The sequence below is a fragment of the Lolium rigidum genome, chromosome 2 (genome assembly GCF_022539505.1).
Source record: "Lolium rigidum isolate FL_2022 chromosome 2, APGP_CSIRO_Lrig_0.1, whole genome shotgun sequence".
Taxonomy (NCBI): domain Eukaryota; kingdom Viridiplantae; phylum Streptophyta; class Magnoliopsida; order Poales; family Poaceae; genus Lolium; species Lolium rigidum.
The window spans coordinates 249767873-249789369 of NC_061509.1; the positions used below are offsets into that span (position 1 = coordinate 249767873).

Sequence of the window (21497 nt, forward strand, 5' to 3'; positions counted from 1 at the left end):
TAAGAGAGGAGTGCCAAAAAAAGCCCCGGGGGTGTCACCGCCAACAAGGATTTCACCCCTGCAAAGCCTCCTCCATCTACCAAGAACATGCAGTCCACACCCGAGCGCAACAAATACATGATCAAAGAAAATGATAGGCCCAAACCACACTGTCCAATGTTGTCAAAATTCCAAATCAAAGAACACCTAACAGAATGAGTGGCGTGCTAAAATAAAGGGAGCATAGCCACCGGCCACACCCCGATAGTAGCGGACAAAAATGTCTAGGCTGCGTAGAGGGATTTTACTTATGGGTGAGACCAATCTGATTCTGAGGAGCTACACGCAACCTGCGACCAGTGCTCACGAGCATGCTCTATTGGCAGGAGCTAGCACACATCACCGTCACGGCCAATGCACATGAAACTTTCTCAAGCCAACATGCATTGTTGCCACCGATGGTGGCCATGGGTGGCACCAGGGTGCTGGGTCTAGTTGCACAGGTTGGCAGCACAACCAATAGGTGGGAAGAGGACGGTAGAGAAGTGGAAGGAGAAATCAAAGGCGAGAGCGAGCCCAACCGTCGCCATGCATCAACCCTGGGACGTACTCCTCTAGCGTCGAGGAGAGTTTTGGGCGTAGACGCGGATAGCTTTTTGGGTGGCGATGGGGTGCCTTCCGAATTGTGATGGGTGACCCATGAAGCATCTAGGGTTTCATTTGCCTACATATAATAATTGCATATTACTAAACGCACAAATGTAAAAGCAATATGGGGCTGCCTAGAGCTCAGTCGGCGGAGATTTAACTAAATCTCAATCGACTAACCTCGTCCAAATGAGAGTTCTATATTAGTTATAATTTGCAACCTAGCATGAATCACGACACGGATCTAACAATTTTGATATTTGTTTTCACTTGCACCCAATTGCAATCCATGTATAACTAGGAGAACCTCGGTTACAAGTCGTTGCAACTTAGAAATCTTAGATGCAAACCATATGCAAGTCACAAGGTAACACTTTTTTGATAAATAACGCTTTATTACTTAAAAAGTTTAAGCATTACAGTCGGCCCCTGCATAACTACGATGTACAAAACCAAAGTACGGGTACAAAAAGATGAAAGACATACTACATGAAACTAAAGTGAAACTATATCAGGGTTGTGAGTGCCGAAGAGAAAACCATCATGTCCGCTCCCCTCCTCAGGCGGAAAGAGGGCGACGCCCTGATCCGATACCCACACCAAAATTCCTCGAACCTTGAAACCCAATCAATCCAGAAAACCTCCACAGATCATTCCCCATATGTAGCCAACCAACGTAGACCCCAGAAATCAAGTTTTTGTCCACTCCCGTTCTCAGCAAATCCAGTCTACGGCCGCCAAACTGAGACAGAGTATCCAGATACTACGAGCCCTAACAATCAAGACTGCGGAGGACTTAAGGATCTTTCAAGATGGGCCGGAGCCGCCGGATCCAGGGATTATATCTACTTATGGTGATGTTAAGAGGATTCTTGAAGAGGAGGATGAATCAAGGCCGCCGCTGCAAACTGAAGAGAAGATATTACAAGCGTTTCAAAAGGACGAAGAAGAGGATCGATTACTCTGGTTCAATGGCCGATTACTCCGATTCAATGGTTGTAATCGCCCAGTCACAATAAGGCGTCCCAAATTCGAGAGCAACCAGTATAAAATCCCAAGGTCTGTTCCTCCATTTCTACAACACCAGATAGCATTCAGCCTGATACAGTACATTTTGAGCCTCTGCCTGATGGAGTTTTTGGCTGGGGATCGTGAGAGGGCTAGCCTTGAAGCCCCTGCACCACCTTTCCGTAGGAGGGCGGGGAAGGAGGTGTTGGATGGATTGGAAGGGGAGAAGAAGGCTATCATCGTCAACCTGCCTGGAGCTCGTGAGGCCATGCGTCCTCGCGTTTTTGCAGTTGGCATGTTCCTACTGCTGGTCAATTCTCGCCAATTGATCGAGCACATGAAGAGAGTGTGGCGCATTCGTGGCGTGGTGGAGGCAACTAGGGAAGGTTCGAGGCAAGTAACTTTTGTCGTGCTACTGCGCCAACCGCTTCGGCGCCGGACCAGAACATTGCTGTGGCCACGGTGGCCAACGACGTGGCAAAGTTGTCCATGAGCTGTGACAAGATAATGACCGTCGGCAAGCCGGCTCCTGCGACCGTCGCCACGACTACGACAAACACCACCACTGAGGCGGTGGAGTGTGAGGTCATCCTGAAGGCATCTGAACACACTGAAGCTGGAGGATGCACGGTTGTCATCGACAAGATCATCAGCGCTGTTGCTGATGAACTGGGCTACTCGGCAACTGAAGACACCGCTCCCCCTTGTGTTGGCACTACTATTGCGACCACGGTCCTCCCGTCTGCCACTCTGGTGGAGGGAGGAGATGAGGAAAGGATCTCCGCTAAAGCTAAGATGTCCAAGGGCTGGAAGAGATAGGTTCGTGAGGCTCAGAGTAAGCGAGGTGATACGGGAATCAAAAAGGGTGCGTCAGGTACTGTACACCAACTCCAAGACAATGATGAAGAGGAAGAGCCGGCATGTAAGCGCATAGTTCTGTATGTGCCTTCGCTTACTGAATGCTTGGGCTCAGAGGGACTCCGCATGCTTCGTAGCCAAAAGAGAGTTGGACTGAAACGTGTGTGCCTATGATAAAGGCTTTGATGTAATTGTAGAGGAGGAAAAAGGGAAGTGTTGTACTACAGTAGATATAGGAGCTAAGTATGAGCTCGCTACTAAGGGAATGGGGAGGAAGAACACCAACAAAAACCACAAGGCGGGAGGAGAACTGGAAGCAGAAATGGAAGCGACCGGCCCTGGGGCTGCCGGTGACCTGTCGGGTGCGACTGATAGCACCCGACAGGAGCCATGAGGATCCTCGTATGGAACTGCCGAGGACTGGGGCGTCCCCGGACAGTTCAAGAACTGATCCGCCTGATGCGGATGCATTGCCCCAAGCTGGTGTTCATCTCAGAAGCCCGTCAGCAGAAGAGTTTCATGGAGCGCATCTGCTGGAGGATTGGCCTTAGAAACTGCTACCCTGTTGCGGTCAAAGGCAAAGGCGGAGGACTAGTTTTATACTGGGATGACAGTGTCTCTGTCGACCTAGCCAGTTTTAGCTACCACCATATTGATGTAAAAATAAATGAGCGGTCTGGAATGAAATGGAGATGCAGCTTTGTTTATGGAGAACCTAAATTAGAAGATAGGAAACATATGTGGACGCTGCTAAGACATATAAAAACAAATGTTCAAGAACCATGGATGATGACAGGGGATTTTAATGAAGCTATGTGGCAAAAGGAACACTTTTTAGCCAGTAGAAGAAATGAGAGACAAATGTCTCAGTTTAGGGAAACTCTAGCTTTCTGTGACTTACATGATCTGGGCTACAAGGGAACACCTTGGACTTTTGACAATAAAAGAGAAGGTAAAAAGAATGTGAAAGTGAGATTGGATAGAGCAGTGGCATCTCCTAGTTGGAACTCCAAATTCCCTGATGTAATTGTGAGACATTTAGTCTCTTCTCGCTCGGACCATTGCCCTGTCCTAATTGATCTGGAGAGATCAAATGTTCAGGCTCAGCTGAAGAGACCATGGAGATACGAAATGATGTGGGAAAGGGAAGGCTCTCTAGCAGTCGAGATTGAAAAAAGCTGGAACAAAGGCACTAGGGCAGCAAACTTGCAACACATTTGTACCAAGCTATCTACTATGAGAGATGATTTAAATGTATGGAAAAACAACAACTTCGGTTCCGTGGATAGGGAAATAAAATACTTCAAAAGAGAACTGGAAGTTTTTCTATACAGAAATGACTCAGCAATGTTTTTTAGAGTGAAAGAAATTCGCAAGAGGCTTGATGAACTTCTCTTGCGTGGAGAGCTGATGTGGAAGCAAACGTCCAGGACAGATTGGCTTCGTGCGGGTGACCAAAACACAAGTTACTTCCACCAAAGAGCAACCTCGAGAACAAAGAAAAATAAGATAGTGAGTTTAAAAATGACCTTGGGCCAAACCAAACACAAATGAAGAACTTTGCCACTTTCTTCTTTAAGAATCGTTTCAATGAAGATGTGGATGTCTGCCCAAATGCGGTCCTACAGTTTATCCAGCCTAGGGTCACCGGTGAGATGAATGAATCTCTTACGATGGAGTTTTCTGACAAAGAAATTGCTGATGCTTTATTCCAGATTGGTCCGTTAAAGGCTCCGGGTGACGAGGGATCACCTCGCTAATGCCTACATATTGTAGACTTGGGTTTCGGAGAGAGCGACGATGGAGATTCCGGGAGCGAGATTAGGCACACGACGTACCCAGCTTCGGATCCCCTCGGTGGAGGATCCCTACGTGCTGCTAGCAATCCAGTATATGATCATATGTCTGTTTACAGGGTGCCTCCATAGGCGGAACTATGTTGTCTATCTGTTATCCCCCTTCTATCGGGTGCCCTGGTTGGCTTTATATATGCAACCATCCTAGGGTTTTACAAGAGTCCTAGTCGACTACTTCTTCGGGTTGCCTTGTTAGGCCTTCTCCATATTGGGCCGAGCCAAGCCAGGTATACTAATAATGGGTACCCGAAGGGTATACCCATGTCAGTAGCCCCCGAGTGTCTAGGGAAGTCGAAGACTTGCGTAGAGACTCCAAGCATAACCATCTCCGAAATCGAAGAAATACAAGGCGAGGTCCATGTCGAAGATCACATGTAGCGTAGATGATGTCTCGAAATTACTTTTCTATCGGGTGCGCGACCAGCGCTCCCGATGGGAGTAGCCCCCGAGTCTATGGGCAAGTGCTTGCACTTGGGCATAGACTCAAGTTGTACTACTCGATGAAGAACTTAACTATATTTCTGGATGACTTGATGAAATCCATGGGCTTCCGATGGGAGTAGGATCCACTCGAGTTGTAGAATCGAGTTGAGTCTGCAAACAATGATTGTTGTAGATGCTGTCGAAGTTATTTTTCTATCGGGTGCGCGACCAGCGCTCCCGATGGGAGTAGTCCCCGAGGCTATAGCCAAGTGTTTCCACTTGGGTGTAGGCTCAACTTGTTTTTAATCGACTCCACAATTTTTCCTCTTTCTTGTATCTTATCGGGAGGGTGAACAATGCTCTCATTAAGAGTAGCCCCCGAGTCTATGGGCAGGTGCTTGCACCTGGGCATAAACTCAAGTTGTACTACTCGATAAAAAACTTAACTATATTTGTGGGCGCAGTCCCTCTTTTTATCGACTCCAGGCTGTTGCTATTTTCATTTGACATCCATATCTATATTGTCTAGGGATAATGGTAAATGGGGCTGGTTCATCTGACGGATCAGGTACCTGTTAACTGCTCTTGTGGCAATCCCGCAAGAACCTACTTCAAAATCACGTCCCTGGACATGATCTCGGGATACTGGTGTTAACTCGACATGTGCCGCTTAAGGTCTTACCATCTGTCGAGTCCCAGTCATGTTTTATCGGGTACCTAACGCGTCCGTTAGGATTTTTCTTCGTATCTGTTGATACGGAAAAAAGTAGCAAACCGACGTCAGAGACGGTGCCACGCCGCTCAGGACGGACCCGGGGTCTTACCTTCGCAGAGTTTTGCGGCATTCAGAGATTATTCGCGACTTTCGCACTCTGAGAATATTTTGTCAAGTGCCTTGTTCGGCTGATGCAATGACCCATTTTGCGGGTTCTTCTATTTTTCTCTCGGGCTTGATGAGACAACCGAATATATTGGTTCTTCTATATTGTCGGGTACATCACCGATTCTCTTGCTCGGAACAATATGACCGAGTTAATGGACCCATTTTGCTCTTTTTTTTTTGGTTCCTCCTTGCTGAAAATTTCGTCGAGTTCCTCCTTGAAGAAAATTTCTTCGAGTCCTCCTTGAGGACAATTCTTCGGGTCCTCCCTAAGGACAATTCTTCGGGTCCTCCCTAAGGACAATTCTTCGGATCCTCCTTGAGGATAATTCTTCGGGTTCCTCCTTGAAGATAATTCTTCGGGTCCTCCCTGAGGATAATTCTTCGGGTCTCCTTGAGGAAAATTCTTCGGGTCCTCCTTGAGGATAATTTTTCGGGTCCTCCTTGAGGATAATTTCGCCGGGTTCCTCTTTGAAGAAGATTTCGTCGGCACAGTTCTTTTTTTGTCAACCTGAGATGTATAGTGAAGAAGTATGGCGCAGCCCCCGAGTGTCGGGTACGGCGAAAGTAAATGATAACCAACTTTATGCAAATCAAAGGAACACTTAGCTTATTGGGCACGGCGGAGTCGGCGCGATGAAGTCTTCGAGTGCGGAGAAGAAGTCGAGCCGAAATAGAAACCACCAAATAGTGAAAATAGATGCCGCCAAATTGTTGATGAAGAAATAACCGAACCCCCGAGCGCTGCTGGGGTGATGTCATTATTGTTGCTTAGACGTTGTGTTACAACTGTTACTCGGGGCGAAGTCGTTGTTGAGCCCACGAGTGTTAGTCGTGATGTTGGAAGAAATTGACGGAGTCGCGGCGTCATATAAGGTGAAGCCATTTAGGGTGAAACTATTGACAATAATATGGATCCACATAGAGGATGAATCCATTGAACCGAAGAATCCAGTAATAACCATAGAAGATGAATCCGCCAAAGAAAATAAATCCAGTAATAATCCTCGATGATAAATCCACTGACCCGAAATGCCTCGGGTAATGTTGTATAAGAGTAAACCAGTAATATCCATATAGATGAATCTTATAAGATGAATCCGACGAAGACAAAATCCAATAAGCCGAAGAAGATGAATCCACTGAGCCGAAGAAGGTAATTTCACTAAGCCGAAAATAAATCCACTGAGCCGAAGGAGATATATCCATAGGCAAAGAAAATAAATCCATTGGTGCATTTGCGGTAACGATGTAATGACGCAACCTCTAATATCAGATGTATTTGCTGTAATATTTCAATGGCACAGCCCTCGAGTATTCGGGTATGGCAAAAGTAAATAAATAATTGAATCTCGGAGGCCGGCTCGTCTCGCGGATGCGTGTCAGTAGTCTCGGTTGGGCCGTTTCATACCATAGGTTACCCATCTTGTTCACGTCGAGCAGTTAGCTATATCTTTGGGTAAATATAATGTAGACAAATCAAAAGATCTAGTACTATGTAAGAATACTTAGCTCTGAAACGGCGTGGTCTTTGGAGGTGATTGATGCCTTGATGGTATTTTTTTTTTGAGATGGCCTTGATGGTATTGATGCGTATGCACCGATCAGAATTCTTCTCCCTGCACCTTTTCTTATTACGTGTAGCGCTGTTTGGCTACCAAACACGGCGACGGACCTGTGCGCTGAATTGGATAACAATACTTACAAGCATAGTCTTCTTCATACTTGATTCGCGGCAGCCCGCTGCATGTACTTTCTTCGGATCGCTCTAGGCCAACATCAACGTGGGCATATCCCCATCAATCTCCTCTCAGGCGATATTCCGCGAGTCGTGTGCTGCTTCTTGCTGGCGTGGCTGCGTCCTCTCGCGCGCGAGGTCGCTTATCGGATTAGATCCAAATTTTTCGATTTTCCGATCTCGTTGATGACGCTGCTGACGAACTTGAAATTCTGAGGTTTTTTGATGATGATCGATCCCGCCCGGATAACGAAATCCAGTCGTCGCGATCCCCACAGACGGCGCCAATTGACGAGGGATCACCTCGCTAATGCCTACATATTGTAGACTTGGGTTTCGGAGAGAGCGACGATGGAGATTCCGGGAGCGAGATTAGGCACACGACGTACCCAGCTTCGGGTCCCCTCGGTGGAGGATCCCTACGTGCTGCTAGCAATCCAGTATATGATCATATGTCTGTTTACAGGGTGCCGCCATAGGCGGAACTATGTTGTCTATCTGTTATCCCCCTTCTATCGGGTGCCCTGGCTGGCTTTATATATGCAACCAGCCTAGGGATTTACAAGAGTCCTAGTCGACTACTTCTTCGGTTTGCCTTGTTGGGCCTTCTCCATATTGGGCCGAGCCAAGCCAGGTATACTAATAATGGGTACCCGAAGGGTATTCCCATGTCACCGGGGCCGGGTGGTTTTCATGCAAGGTTCTTTCAAAGGAACTAGTTGGTCCTAAAAGTTGAAGTCATCTCTGCCACCAGGCATTTTTTCAGCAATGGATCCCTACCAGTGGGTATAAATGATACAATCATTGCTCTAATTCCAAAAACAAAAAATGCAGAGCAACTAAAAGATTTTAGACCTATATCCTTATGCAACGTGTTGTACAAGGTAATTTCGAAATGTTTGGTTAACAGATTGAGACCACTAATGGATCGCCTTATTCCAGAGTATCAAAGTGCTTTCATCCCAGGGCGCCTTATTACTGACAATGCCCTTATTGCATTTGAATGCTTCCATGCTATTCAAAGATCTAAAGGAGGGCCTGATGATTTCTCTTTGTAAAACTAGACCTGTCAACGGCCTATGACCGTGTCGACTTGCAATATCTTGAAGGTGTCCTAGGAAAATTGGGTTTTGGTGAAACTTGGATCAAATGGATCATGCTTTGTGTTACTTCTGTCAGGTATCAAGTTAAGGTCAATGGTGAGCTCTCTGATGTCATTGTTCCTACGAGAGGCTTAAGACAAGGGGATCCCCTTTCCCCTATCTTTTCCTTTTTGTTGCAGAGGGTCTCACGGCAATTATACAAGATGCCATCAGTAGGGGAGTTTTAAAGGAGTTCAAAATATGCAGAAGATCTACTGGTATCTCTCATCTGCTTTTTGCGGATGATAGCCTACTCTTTGTGCAAACTAACATAGAACATGCTTAGGAGGTAAAGAAGGCTATAAAGGTGTTTGAAAAGGGTACATGCCAACTCATCAGTCCAAATAAGTGTTCCATCTTATTTAGCAAAGATTGTCCTTTACAAACACAGACTGATGTGAAGCATTTCCTTGAAATATAGCAAAGTACTTTTGAAGAAAAATATTTAGGCTTTCCAACTGTTGAAGGCAGGGCAAAAGCAAATAAGTTAAAGAGTACAAATGATAGCCTGGGAAAGAAAATGAATGACTGGAATGAAAATTTTGTGTACATGGCAGCAAAAGAAGTACTAATCAAATCTGTTGTGCAGTCTACCTCAACATTCATCATGGGTCTCTTCAAACTACCTATGAGCTTTCATGATGACTATATGAAAATCACCAGGCAATTTTTGTGGGGGGGGAGACAATGAAAAACATAGGGTTCACTGGTCGTCTTGGGAAAACCTTGCTAAACCCAAAGCTTTGGGTGGTGTTGGTTTCAGAGATACTAAACTCTTCAATCAAGCCTTGCTGGCTAGGCAAGCTTGGAGGCTCCTTACTAAACCAGATAGCCTTTGTGCTAGGTTCCTTAGAGCCATTTACTATCCCAAAGGAAATTTGTTGGATACGGTCTTAAAAAATGATGCATCCCCTGTTTGGAGAGGTATAGAACACGGCCTGGACCTGCTAGAAGAAGGAATCATATGGCGCATTGGAGATGGCATGACAGTGAGAATTTGGAGAGATAACTGGCTCTCAAGGAAAATGTTGGAGATATGGCCGAGAGGCAATAATAAAATAGTTATTGTTATATCTTAGTGTTCATGATAAATGTTTACACTCCATGCTATAATTGTATTAACCGAAAACATTGATACATGTGTGTTGTGTAAACAACCAGAGTCCCTAGTAAGCCTCTCATTTAACTAGCTTGTTGATTAATAGATGATCATGGTTTCCTGATCATGAACATAGGATGTTATTAATAACAAGATCATATCATTAGGTGAATGATGTGATGGACACACCCATAGTAAGCATAGCATGAGATCAAGTCATTAAATTCCACTTGCTATAAGCTTTCGATACATAGTTACCTAGTCCTTCGACCATGAGATCATGTAAATCACTTACATCGGAAGGATGCTTTGATTACATCAAATGCCATTGCGTAAATGGGTGGCTATAAAGATGGGATTGAGTATTCAGAAAGTGTGAGTTGAGGCATATGGATCAAGAGTGGGATTTGTCCATCCCGATGACGGATAGATATACTCTGGGCCCTCTCGGTGGAATGTCGTCTGATTAGATTGCAAGCATGTGACTAGGTCACAAGAGATGACATACCGGGGTACGAGTAAAGAGTACTTGTCGGTAACGAGGTTGAACTAGGTATGGAGATACCGATGATCGAACCTCGGACAAGTAAAGTATCGCGTGACAAAGGGAATCTGTATCGTATGTGAATGGTTCTTTCGATTACGAAGTCATCGTTGAATATGTGGGAGCTATTATGGATCTCCAGGTTCCGCTATTAGTTATTGATCGGAGAGGAGTCTCGATCATGTCCGCATAGTTCTCGAACCGTAGGGTGACACACTTAAGGTTTGATGTCGTTATAAGTAGATATGGAATATGGAATGGAGTTCGAATGTTGTTCGGAGTCTCGGATGGGATCCAAGACATCACGAGGAGTTCCAAAATGGTCCGGAGAATAAGATTCATATATAGGAAGTCACTTTCCAAGTTTGGAAATGATCCGGTGCATTTATGGAAGGCGCTAGAATGTTCTAGAACCTTCCGGAAGAAATCACCATGGAAGGTGGAGTCCCGGATGGACTCCACCAACCCTAGCCGGCCAACCAAAGGGGAAGGTGGAGTCCATGGTGGACTCCACCTCCATGGCCGGCCAAAGGGGAAGGAAAGGGAGGAGTCCCACTTCCCCTAGGTTTCGCCCATATGGAAGGTTTTGAGTTGGACTCTTATTCGTATTTTGGGCAAACCCTTGGGGGTTCCACCTATATAAAGAGAGGGAGAGTGAGAGGGATGGCTACCACTTGGCCGCACCACCAAGGGGCTCCCTAGCCAGCGCCCCAAGCCCCCCTCTCTCCGAAACCCTAGATACTCCCTCCTCCTTCTTCTCCTGCAGCGCTTACGGTGAAGCCCTGCCGGAGATCTCCACCACCACCGTCACCACGCCGTCGTGCTGGCGGGATTCCGAGGAGGATCTACTACATCCGCTGCCCGCTGGAACAGGGAGAAGGACGTCGTCATCAACACCGAACGTGTGACCGAGTACGGAGGTGCTGCCGACTGTGGCACCGTCAAGATCTTCTACACGCTTTTGAAAGCGGCAAGTGATCGACTACATCAACCACGAGATCTAATCTCGTAGGATTTGGAATCTTTGAGGGTTAGTCTCACATACATCTAGTTGCTACCATCTACTAGATTAGATCTTGACTTGTTATTCGTTCTTGCGGTAGGAAATTTTTTGTTTTCTATGCTACGAATCCCATCAGAAAATTGGTTTGAAAATTACCTCGGAAAGGAAATAGTCTAGACTTATCAAAGTTAAAAGCCTCATTGGTGCAGATCGAAAGTGGAATCAGGATCTTGTGGAAAAAACCTTCCTTCCTCATGACGCTGCCCACATATTGGACATTAAAATTCCAATACATAGTTGCAAGGACATGCCAGCCTGGAATTATGAGAAATCTGGAATTTTCTCGGTAAGGAGCGCATACAAATTAGCTTATAAATTAGCTCATGCTGGTTCTACTTCTCAAGGCAACAATGCTATAGGAGATGTCAATAGATCCCTATGGAAAGGTGTTTGGCGGCACCCGTTCCAAATAAAGTGAAGATTTTCGGTTGGAGGCTAGCTTCAGATAACTTGGAAACTCAGGAAAATAAATGGAGGCGCACTTTGGAGACTCAAAACATCTGCAAAATATGTGGTACTGACAAGGAAAACATTTTCCACGCCACAGTTTCGTGCACGAAGGCCAAAGCAATCAGACACAAAATGAGAAAGTACTGGAATCTACCTAGGGAAGAAGAATTCCGTGATACTGGGGAAGATTGGCTTCTGATCTTGTTGTCAAAACAGAGGAAAAAGAACAAGGCCAAATTCTCTTACTGCTTTGGAGAGCTTGGCACTTGAGGAACAACATCATTCACGACGATGGCAAAGAAAGAATTAATCATTCAGTGGAGTTTCTTCTAAACTATGCTCGTGAGCTTGACCAGAATAGCTCCGGGAATGACCAATTATCTGATGTTGTCGAAACCTTGAGACCAAAAACTATCAAAACCTGGAAGAAACCTGAGCCGGGCTCTATCAAAGTAAATGTGGATGCCTCTTTCATGTCTTCGGATGGGCAAGCTAGTGTGGGTGTCATGGCTGGAAATGAAAATGGGGAGATCCCTTCAAGTACTTTGCCCGGTTGTAACTCGGCAGAAGAAGCTGAACTTCATGCCATCTCAGATGGTCTTTCTCTTGCAGCTAATTGGCTCCAGAGTGTGGTCATCTGTGAGACTGATTGCTCCGAAGCCGCTACTGCTATCAACAAACCTGGGAGGGATTTGACGCAGCTCTGTTACTTAATAAATGACATAAAATATCACCTTACCAATGCCTTGTCCGTTGTTAGTATCAATAGAAGTTGTAACCGTTTGGCTCATAATCTAGCTGCGAATGCGAGAATTTGTAATACTGTAGGGTTTTGGTTGGGCTCTGTCCCTGATACTTCTGAACCTCTGTTTCTGGAGGAGTGTAACCTGTTATCTACGTAATATAGCTCCCCCTTTACTCAAAGTAAAACTATATCGTCATCTAAGGGAGTGGCGGTCCAATCCTGAGATTACGTTGCCACCTATGTTGGGTAGTAAAGTTCCTTGCCGTGTCATCCAACCATATTGACACCTCCGTAAAGAGGTCACAGTTCTTCACACTCTGAAGAGACGATCATGAACGCAATGAAATGGTGCACCTGCTCGTTGTAGTATACGAAGATGGTCACCTAGGATAGGCAGGAGAAGTTGAAACTTGTTAAGTAGCCACCGGAGACGCCTACGGGAGAACCACCTAGATTGTGGTAAGAGACTCGATGATATCTTTCTTCAATGTGGGTTTTGATTTTCCCACGATGGGCCTTTCCTTGCCCAAGATTGGGCAGTTGCTCAGTTAGAGTCATATGCCGAAGGGTCCTCATTCTTGAATATGACATACCTTAGAGCAAAAAAGAAAGGGGGGGGGGAAAGGGGGGAGAGACACGTTAGTAAAGGGCTTGTCATTCATTCTGTTGAAAAGATAATCACTTATCCACTCATCCTCCCTTGCTTGGCTTGTTTGTGAAGTAGGCAAGTTCAGTTCATAAGCAAAGCAGATAAGTAGAAGTCTAAATATAACCTATATGAGAGATGATTTTTTATCGTTAAAAATCTTGTCATTTTTGCATAGCCAAAGTGACCAAATAACGGCAAGCGTTCTCACCCTAATAAGTATTTTAAACCTACGATCCACCACATTTAGCCAATCGTCGAAAATATTGGCAACACTTCGTGGCAGGTATAATGTAGAACCTATTTCGATGATTGACCATATAAATCTAGCAAACTGACATTGGAAGAATAAGTGTTTTTATTATCTCATCATGATAACAAAAGACACAATTTTTTTACTTTCCCGCTAATTGCGTTTTGCAAGGTTACAATAACCTCCTATGAAGATATGACACAAACACCTTACTCTTTAGTGGTATCTTCATTTTTCAAATTAAGTTATTATTAATGACCGGCTTAAAATGCTGAATCAAATCTAAGTTCCAACGAAACTCGCCAGTTCCTTGCGTCAAATGGACAAAAGGCAAGCAAAATTTCGTATTTATGATGCACAATATTCGACAGAGTTGAATATTGTTCCCGATACATTACGATGGTATCTAATTTAGTAGTGTTTAGGTTAATTCTCAATCAACCGAATCAATGTATATATGCAGAGGTATTGATTGTTAAAAAAATGTGTTTACGCAGATGTCGGCTCCATTTCTAATGCCCAAAGCAGGGTTCGGAGATCTCCAGACTAACACTGACTAGGTTGTTTTTTAGTTCGTACTCATGAGTCGTGGCATGCAAAATGGAGTATTGTTTAGTTTACCATGTTGCATTGGTTCCATCGCTATCGTAAACACATGTATATACAAGGCGTGAAAGGGATACGATACACGTGGACGTGTTCTGTTTGATCTGTTAGGCATGACAGGCTAAACAGACGGAAACGTTCCCGCAAGAAAAGAAAGTAAAATAGAGATGAATGGACGAGGCTTGCCTGCGCCCTGAGCCTGCGCCCATCCGTGCGCCCAGACGCGTGGCAGGCATCGCGCGGGCTTCGCTCGTCTTTTCTCCCGATCGCGCAAAACAAAATCGCAAATACTCGCTGTGGTCTTCCATCTTACACCAGAAAAATGGCGCAGCACCCTTTCCGGCCGAGACGCCGGTGGCATCTCTTCGCCGCCGGTGGTCCTGATACAGCGTCTTCGCTCCACCGATGCGTCTCATCGATTAGCGACCACACTTGACTTCTGCCCCGGCCGTGCTGCAGCAGAGTGATTTCAGGAATAATTATTTGACTAGCTGATTGCCATTGAACAAATCGAGCTCTGCATTTTATCTCGAGCAACTCTCAAAGCAAAGGTTGTTGTCATTCTCCTCCGTGGCCTTCAGTCTTATGCAGCTTATTCGAACGGAGGTCAGCGAACACATAGCTTGGTAGGTCCAATCGAACTAATCAGGAACAGAACTCTGATGTGTGAGAACTGTGAGGGGAACAAAATTCGACTTGTGAGCAGGAGCGGAAGGAGGCGATGGTGGCGGCTACGGCCGCGTCGTCGTGGCGCTTGGCGCGATGGAGCTGGACGACGCTAGCCGCTCCGCCGTGGCGGCTACGCTGCACGGCATGGCTGGATTGCGGAATAGTTGAGCGGAACAACTCCCGCTGTCCACCGATTCGGGACTCAGCCTTCTCGTCACCCTCATCATCCCTGTAGCCCTCTTCTTCGGCTTCCTCGTCGGTCGTTTTTGGAAGCGATGCCTCCGACGGTCTAGCAACAACATGACAGGAGGTCATTGTCTCGTTGGCGGTCGGCACGGCGACGCTACCGGCTACTCTGCTCGACGACGTTCTACTTTTTCTTGTGGCGCTGACGCCGGAGGTCGAGGCAGTAGAGCGTGGTGCCGGACGCCGGCCGGCATGGCCATGCCGCCGGAGTACTAGTAGATAGACATGGACAAGGCTGCAGGAGCACGAGAATTACTACGGCGTTCGTATCCATATCCTGCGAGTATTATGGCATTGTGATTATCCGTATTACGATTTGTTTTTCCAGCCAAAAGGCACGGAGAGGAGGCGAAAGTTGCGGAAGCGTCAGATATCTGCCACGCGTCCTAGGCGCACAGATAGGCGCAGGCTCAGGGCGCAGGCAAGCCTCGTCCGAGATGAATACCTGTCAACCGTGTGGTGCGCGCGCAAGTCGCTGATGGGACGCAGGAACATCCACGGCACGGCGGTCTCTAGAAAGGTGTATAATATACAGTACTGTGACACTGCTAATCACTTTGTTATATCGTCTACAGTCTTGCAAACACATAGGGCAAGAGCGATGCTCATGAGCATGCAAGAGGGAGGCTAAAGTATCGGATGCAGTTCCCAATGTCTGCTATCATTTTTCCGATAATTTTTTTATTACTTACAAAACAATATCATGATGATAAAAATTCGAAAAAATTACCGAGTCTCTGCATTACTCATAAGAGTGCTATCACCTAATGTAAGATCCTCACCTCTAGTTCACTTAATTAATTAATAAGGATTTAGTTACACTCTAATATTTACATGAGAAATCTCAAGAAGAAGGAGGACCGAGATTGGAGAAAGGGGAGAACAAACTTGTGGTTGGATGTTTAGAACAACAATGATACCTAGACGGGATCGACCCTAAAAAAAATCTAAATATAAATATTTTCACAATCTAAACCTTTTTAAAGAATAATAATGTTTTTTAAAATCCAGACAAATTCAAAATTCAAGTATTTTTTAAAACTTACATTTTCCAATCAAAAAGATTTTTTTAATCCAAATGTTTTCCAAAATTATTAAAAGGTAATAAAACATAAAAAGAAAAAACCGAGAACAAAAAGGTAATAAATGAAACTGGAAATTGAGCCAAGCCCATCATACAGTGGGGTGTGCGGCCCTTGCCCCTTGGTAGGTGCCGACCTGATCGACGTATAGAAATTATTTTTCTAGACATGTGCCACCTCTAGCTTCTTAGTAGGCCAAGGCGCAACAGTACGAGGTAGGATGATCGCTCACGCCATCTGTACTGAGCGTATAGTAAGATGGTTGCAGACACCTAGCTTCAATCTAACCAACATGTCTGGTTAGATAAACCCTAGGTTCTAATTTACCTCTCACTCTTCTGTTGAATGAGTAAAAAGGCGTAATTTCGTAAAAGAATAAACAGAGAGAAAGCTGGAAATTCATTTTTGATATGGGTGCATATGCTCTCTTTATGAAGAAAACAATTTTTAAATGTTAAAAAATTTAGGATTTTTTTGGATGTATATCTGCATGTTTATGTGCGCATGTAAAGTTTCGCTAAAACCCGACATTTTTTATGCCATATGCAAAAAAGATTTAAAAAATGTATCGAGAAATGCCTTCTTTTAGCACCGGTTTTTTGTTTCATAGGATGAAAATATTTGTGAGCATGTAGGTTGTGGAGATGTACGCGTGAATTTTTTCTTAGATTTTTTTTGACATTTTTAAATATGTTTAAAACATATTTGAAATAAAGAGAGAATATGCACGGGGGAGAAAAACCGCCGCGTCCAGAGAAAGAATACCCTCCTCCTCGAAATAGACTTTTATCCCACTTTATAAATAAAGCAACCACAGTCATACATGATCCACATACAGGCCAAACAAACATAGACCACAAGACACACACAGACACAAAGTCTAGAATGTTGGAGCCACAACACAACATAACCAGCCTAACAGACACAGAGGTGATCAGACGCTTGCAACTCAGTATCCCCAACTATACAATATAGTCCACCGTAAGCATGATACTGTGGCAAATGTTATGAGGTCAACTCCTTTAAATATTGGTTTTAGGAGAAGACTGATTGGTGATAAATGAGATCGATGGGCACATCTATGTCAACGTTTAATGATGATAAATTTAAATGATGATTCTGATAAGTTTGTTTGGGGCCTAACATCTTCAGGGAATTTCACGGTTAAATCAATGTATGCTGATATGTTAAATGGACATACTAGATATCTTCGTATGTATCTTTGGAAAATAAAAATCCCACTGAAAATAAAAATATTTATGTGGTTCCTTAGTAAGAAGTCCTATTAACCCGTGATAATCTAGTAAAGAGGAATTGGAATGGTAATACGAAATGTTCTTTCTGTGACGCCGAGGAATCAGTTGAACATCTGTTTATTTCCTGCCCTTTTGCTAGGCTTATTTGGAGGGTTATTTTCGCTGCTTATAATATTCCACCTCCATTCAATGTGACAAATATGTTTGGAAATTGGCTTAATGGAGTTGACAAAAACGATAAAGCTAGAATTCACATTGGTGTTTCGGCTTTCTGTTGGTCAATATGGAATTGCAGAAATGATATTGTTTTTAACAGAAAGGACTCTACTAATTTTTTGCAGGTTATCCACACTATGGTCCACTGGATCCAGCTATGGCGTTTCTTGCTCCCGGAGGACCAGCGAGAGTGCATGGTTTTTGGATACAACCGCCTTCGAATGGTTGCCCAGGGTATTTTCTATCAGGCTACTTGGCGGCCTGTTAAGAGATTACAAGATGTTTAGAGCACTTAGTAATCTATTGCTGTTTCGATGGTTGATTTTCGTATCGACCCTCGTTGATCCTTGAGTTGTAAAGTTTGAATATTTCGTTGATTAATAAAAGGTTGTGTGCATCAACCGTTGCAGATGCCGGGGTGTATCCCATTTCGAAAAAAAAATAACCAGCCTAACACGACACCCACTATGGACCCCTCGACGCAGGGGAAGGGACCACATTAGCTGGGAGGCGACGAGAGGTGACACACCGCCGCAAGAAGGTCCTCCAACATGCTGTCCAACCGACTCCTATCCCGCTACCTACATAGCGGGTACCACTGCCGGGTCGAGGTTGCGAGCTGCTCAGAAAAAATATACCCAGATATGTGTTTAATGGAAAGGTAAATAGCGATCTATGTATACACGTGTAAACATCCGTTATGATTAAGTACAAAGAACGAATTTGAATACAATACAAAACGAACACAAGCAAGTGCCTCCAAACACCTAATTAATTAATCCACAGCTGGGAGAAGGAGAGAAAACAACGTACTAACGCAATTTCCGTCAGGGTAAAACTGATCCGCTCAGTGTTTTAGTTATCGAAGAGCTTGAGGCCGAAGCTGACGTCCTCGCAGTGCCGTACGTAAGGTTTGACGGCGGCCACGTCGACGTCCCGCTTGGCCCTGCAGCCGAGGATGGGCGGCGAGTGCAGGCAGGGCTCGACGGACGTGGACCTGACGCAGGCGACCGGGGAAACCTCCTTGTCCCAGGCCGGGCGGAGCAGGATCCAGGGCTTGACGCCGGCGAAGCCGTATGCGACGTAGCCGAAGGTGGACCAGGCGGTCATGGCGATCTTGTCGCAGTAGCTGAGCAGGTAGATCTCGGCGAGGGCCTTCTGGTTGTGCTGGTTGGAGGTGTACTCCTGCTTCTCCTCGTGGCTGGGCTGGTACACCGCCACGACCTCACCAGTCCTGGTCGGGTTCTCGTAGTACAGGCCCCGGATCCCGTCGTAGTATCCCGGGTAAAGTGACGCGATCAGCACGGCCTTCACCTTCCCGTCGTTGTTGTCGGTCGCGTTCACCAATGCAGGCTCCCCGAGCTCCGGCAGCAGGCGCTGCTCCCTGATGCAGCGGGTGAGCTGGTCGTACATGTTCTCGAACTTGATGGGCTTCTCCGGGAAGATCCTGATCTGGAACCCGATCTTCTCGTCCGCCCTGGCGAGGTAGGCCTCGTAGTACCTGCGCACGATGCCCCAGACCTTGTTGGTCGGGTGGAAGAGGTAGCGGCCGAGGTGGTGGAACGTGGATTCTCGCTGCGGGAACATCTTCGCAAGCTCCTTCTCGTACATGGGCGTGAGGAAGAGCGCCGGCGCGAAGTAGCTGTCGGACTTGAGTATCATCCAGGTGAACTTGCCGAGCGTGGCCTGGTCGTTGTCGCAGAAGATGTTGTCGGAGAGCCTGAGGCGGCTCTGCTCGACGTGGAGGTACACGTAAGGCGGCAGCGCCGCCGCCGGCGTGTCCCCGCGGATGACGTTGTGCTTGAGCATGTTGACGTAGCTCTCGGGCGCGTCGGCGTGGAGCTTCCCGGGGTTGCCCTCGGGGAAGCCGGCGGGGAGCACCCAGGAGGTGCCCGGGAATGGCTCGCAGAAGAGCCCCTCCTGCTCCTGGTGCACGTTGACGAGCATGACTCGGCCGGAGAGCAGCGCGTAGAGGAAGGTCGAGGTGATGGTGAGCATGCGGTTGCCGAGGCCGTTGCAGGGGAACCACACCACGTACTTGCACTCGGAGTTGTCGACATTGCGCCCGGACTGGAGCTGCTCGACGGCCTTCCGGTAGCTCTTGGTGCCCGGGCCGCACTTCTTATGGCGAGCCTCGTACTTCCGGAGCTTCTTCACCAGGTAGGGGGAGAGGGGGAACGGCGATGGCTTCCGGTACAGGGATGATTTGTATCGGCTCTGGCAGGTGGATTCATCGAATGCTGCAGAGAGTAATCCTCCGAGAAGCCTGTCCTGGGACAGAGTTTTGGCTGATGGCGCAGTCACGTTCTTCGGAGGAATTGTGGTTTCTGCAGAGAAGTTAACTGAATGTTATAATCCGCCAGTTTAAAAAATGACAAACAAAATGTATACAGAGTCATACAGGATCATTAGGACAAAATGCAGTGTTGAGAATTCAGCATTGGTAGCAGCAGAGTATCACGAAGAGCAATTGCCGGAAAGCATGCTATGAACATTTCAGCCATCATCTATTGCCCAAACACCCCCAGAAAAAGGCTGATTTTGGCCTAAAACAGTGTATAGTTCTTACTGTCTTACTGAAGGAAATTATTTTTCAATGTTCAGGGAGGAAACTATCCATGTTGACATTCATACTTTGGGGCCTCAGTAGTTTAAGAATTTTCTTTTATGGAGCCTCACCCTGTATACTTTAAGCTAACAGTTGAGATTGTCTCCCAAAGTCAGGGACCACTCAAGTAAAAAGGCAGGACATTTTGGAGCACCATTTGCAAGGGCAAGCCGCCGACATTATAGCACAAGCTATGTCCCTTTGGGAAAAGGTTGATGAGGTAGGACAAGATCCGCAAAAGGATGCGCCAGCGTCACAGCGGGATGGCATGAGCACTGTTGCCACAGCGCCAAACCAGAGCTGACTGTTCAAGCGCGCTGCCGCCATTGGGATCTGAGATTCTGAGCTACAAGATTGTTCTACCGGTGGATCAGTGATCCGAGGAGAACTGGGCAAACTAGATCTGCAGTTCTTGCACAAAATTGAGCGATCTACTCAGTAGGTGCTGTGGCCATGGCTATAACTCACAATGCCAGTAGCGATGGCATCCTCGTACTTTCTGACAAAAAGGCAATCTCCGCACCACTTTGCTGAATGGTGAAGAGAATAAAGATGGCGGATTTGCTTACGACAGTAGCTGCTCGTTCATAGGCCAAGATTTTCCCCTGCGTACTGGCGGTCAACGATCGGGCTTTTCTTGCCTTACGTCGGGCGTGATCTTCACAATTCAGAGGTTGAAAGTGCGTGCAGGGGCAAGAAGAAACTTACTTTGGGGCGGTGCGGTGCCGGCGCCGGCGCCGTCGACGACGTGGCGAACGGTGGTCTCAGGCGTGGTGGAAGACGGCGAGGAGGACGACGGCGAGGTAGAGGGCAAGGAGCCTCCCCACCTGCCGCCGAAGACGAGCACGAGGAGGGACAGGGTGAAGAGGAACCCGACCAGCACCATCGACGGCCGGACGGCGCCGCCCCACCTGGGCGCCCTCCGCTTGTCGTCGTCGCCGTCGGCCGAAGACCGGGGGCTCCGCGCCCACTTCACGTCCATCTTCCACCCTGCCGCTCCTCCCGTGGCCTCCTCGCCACCACCCTCTCTCTGCTTCTTGATCTCCTCTGCCTCCTGAGCTTGCTAACAAGCTAGCGCTTGTTTTGATCCGTGTGTCTGTGGTGGTTTTGCTTGTTCCGGCGTCTCTCCTGGCAGCTTGGCTGCTCGGAGCCGGTCAAACGTCTACGGGGTCTAGAAATGAGGGAGCGAGCGACGACGACGTGTGCACGATGCACAGACTTCCTCTCCCGGGATCTGAAATGAAAATATAATTGCCCGCTCCTTTCTTTTTCTACTGGAAATGGCTACATGGACCCCTTTGGTTTCTATAATGGACACTACTTGTACTTAGACTACCCACACTTATACTAGTATAGTAGGTACTCCAGTATCATGCATCTCATGCATGCAAAAAATCTGATATGATAGTGCAATTAAAGTTGAGAGAGAAGATTGTAATATCATAGGTAGATACCATATCATAGCACGCAGTACTAGAAAAT

The 21497-nt window shown here is 46.5% G+C and overlaps 1 protein-coding gene across 1 annotated transcript; it reads right to left on the reverse strand.

Annotated features, from left to right (window-relative positions):
• Positions 1-18056: 18056 nt before the first annotated feature.
• On the reverse strand, positions 18057-21239 carry LOC124693250 (probable fucosyltransferase 7). Its single transcript, XM_047226722.1, has 2 exons — positions 20724-21239; positions 18057-19734 (listed from the first exon to the last, which is right to left on the reverse strand). Exons 1-2 carry the CDS (start codon positions 20995-20997, stop codon positions 18263-18265), a joined length of 1746 nt encoding a protein of 581 aa, XP_047082678.1. The 5' UTR covers positions 20998-21239; the 3' UTR covers positions 18057-18262.
• Positions 21240-21497: the final 258 nt, after the last annotated feature.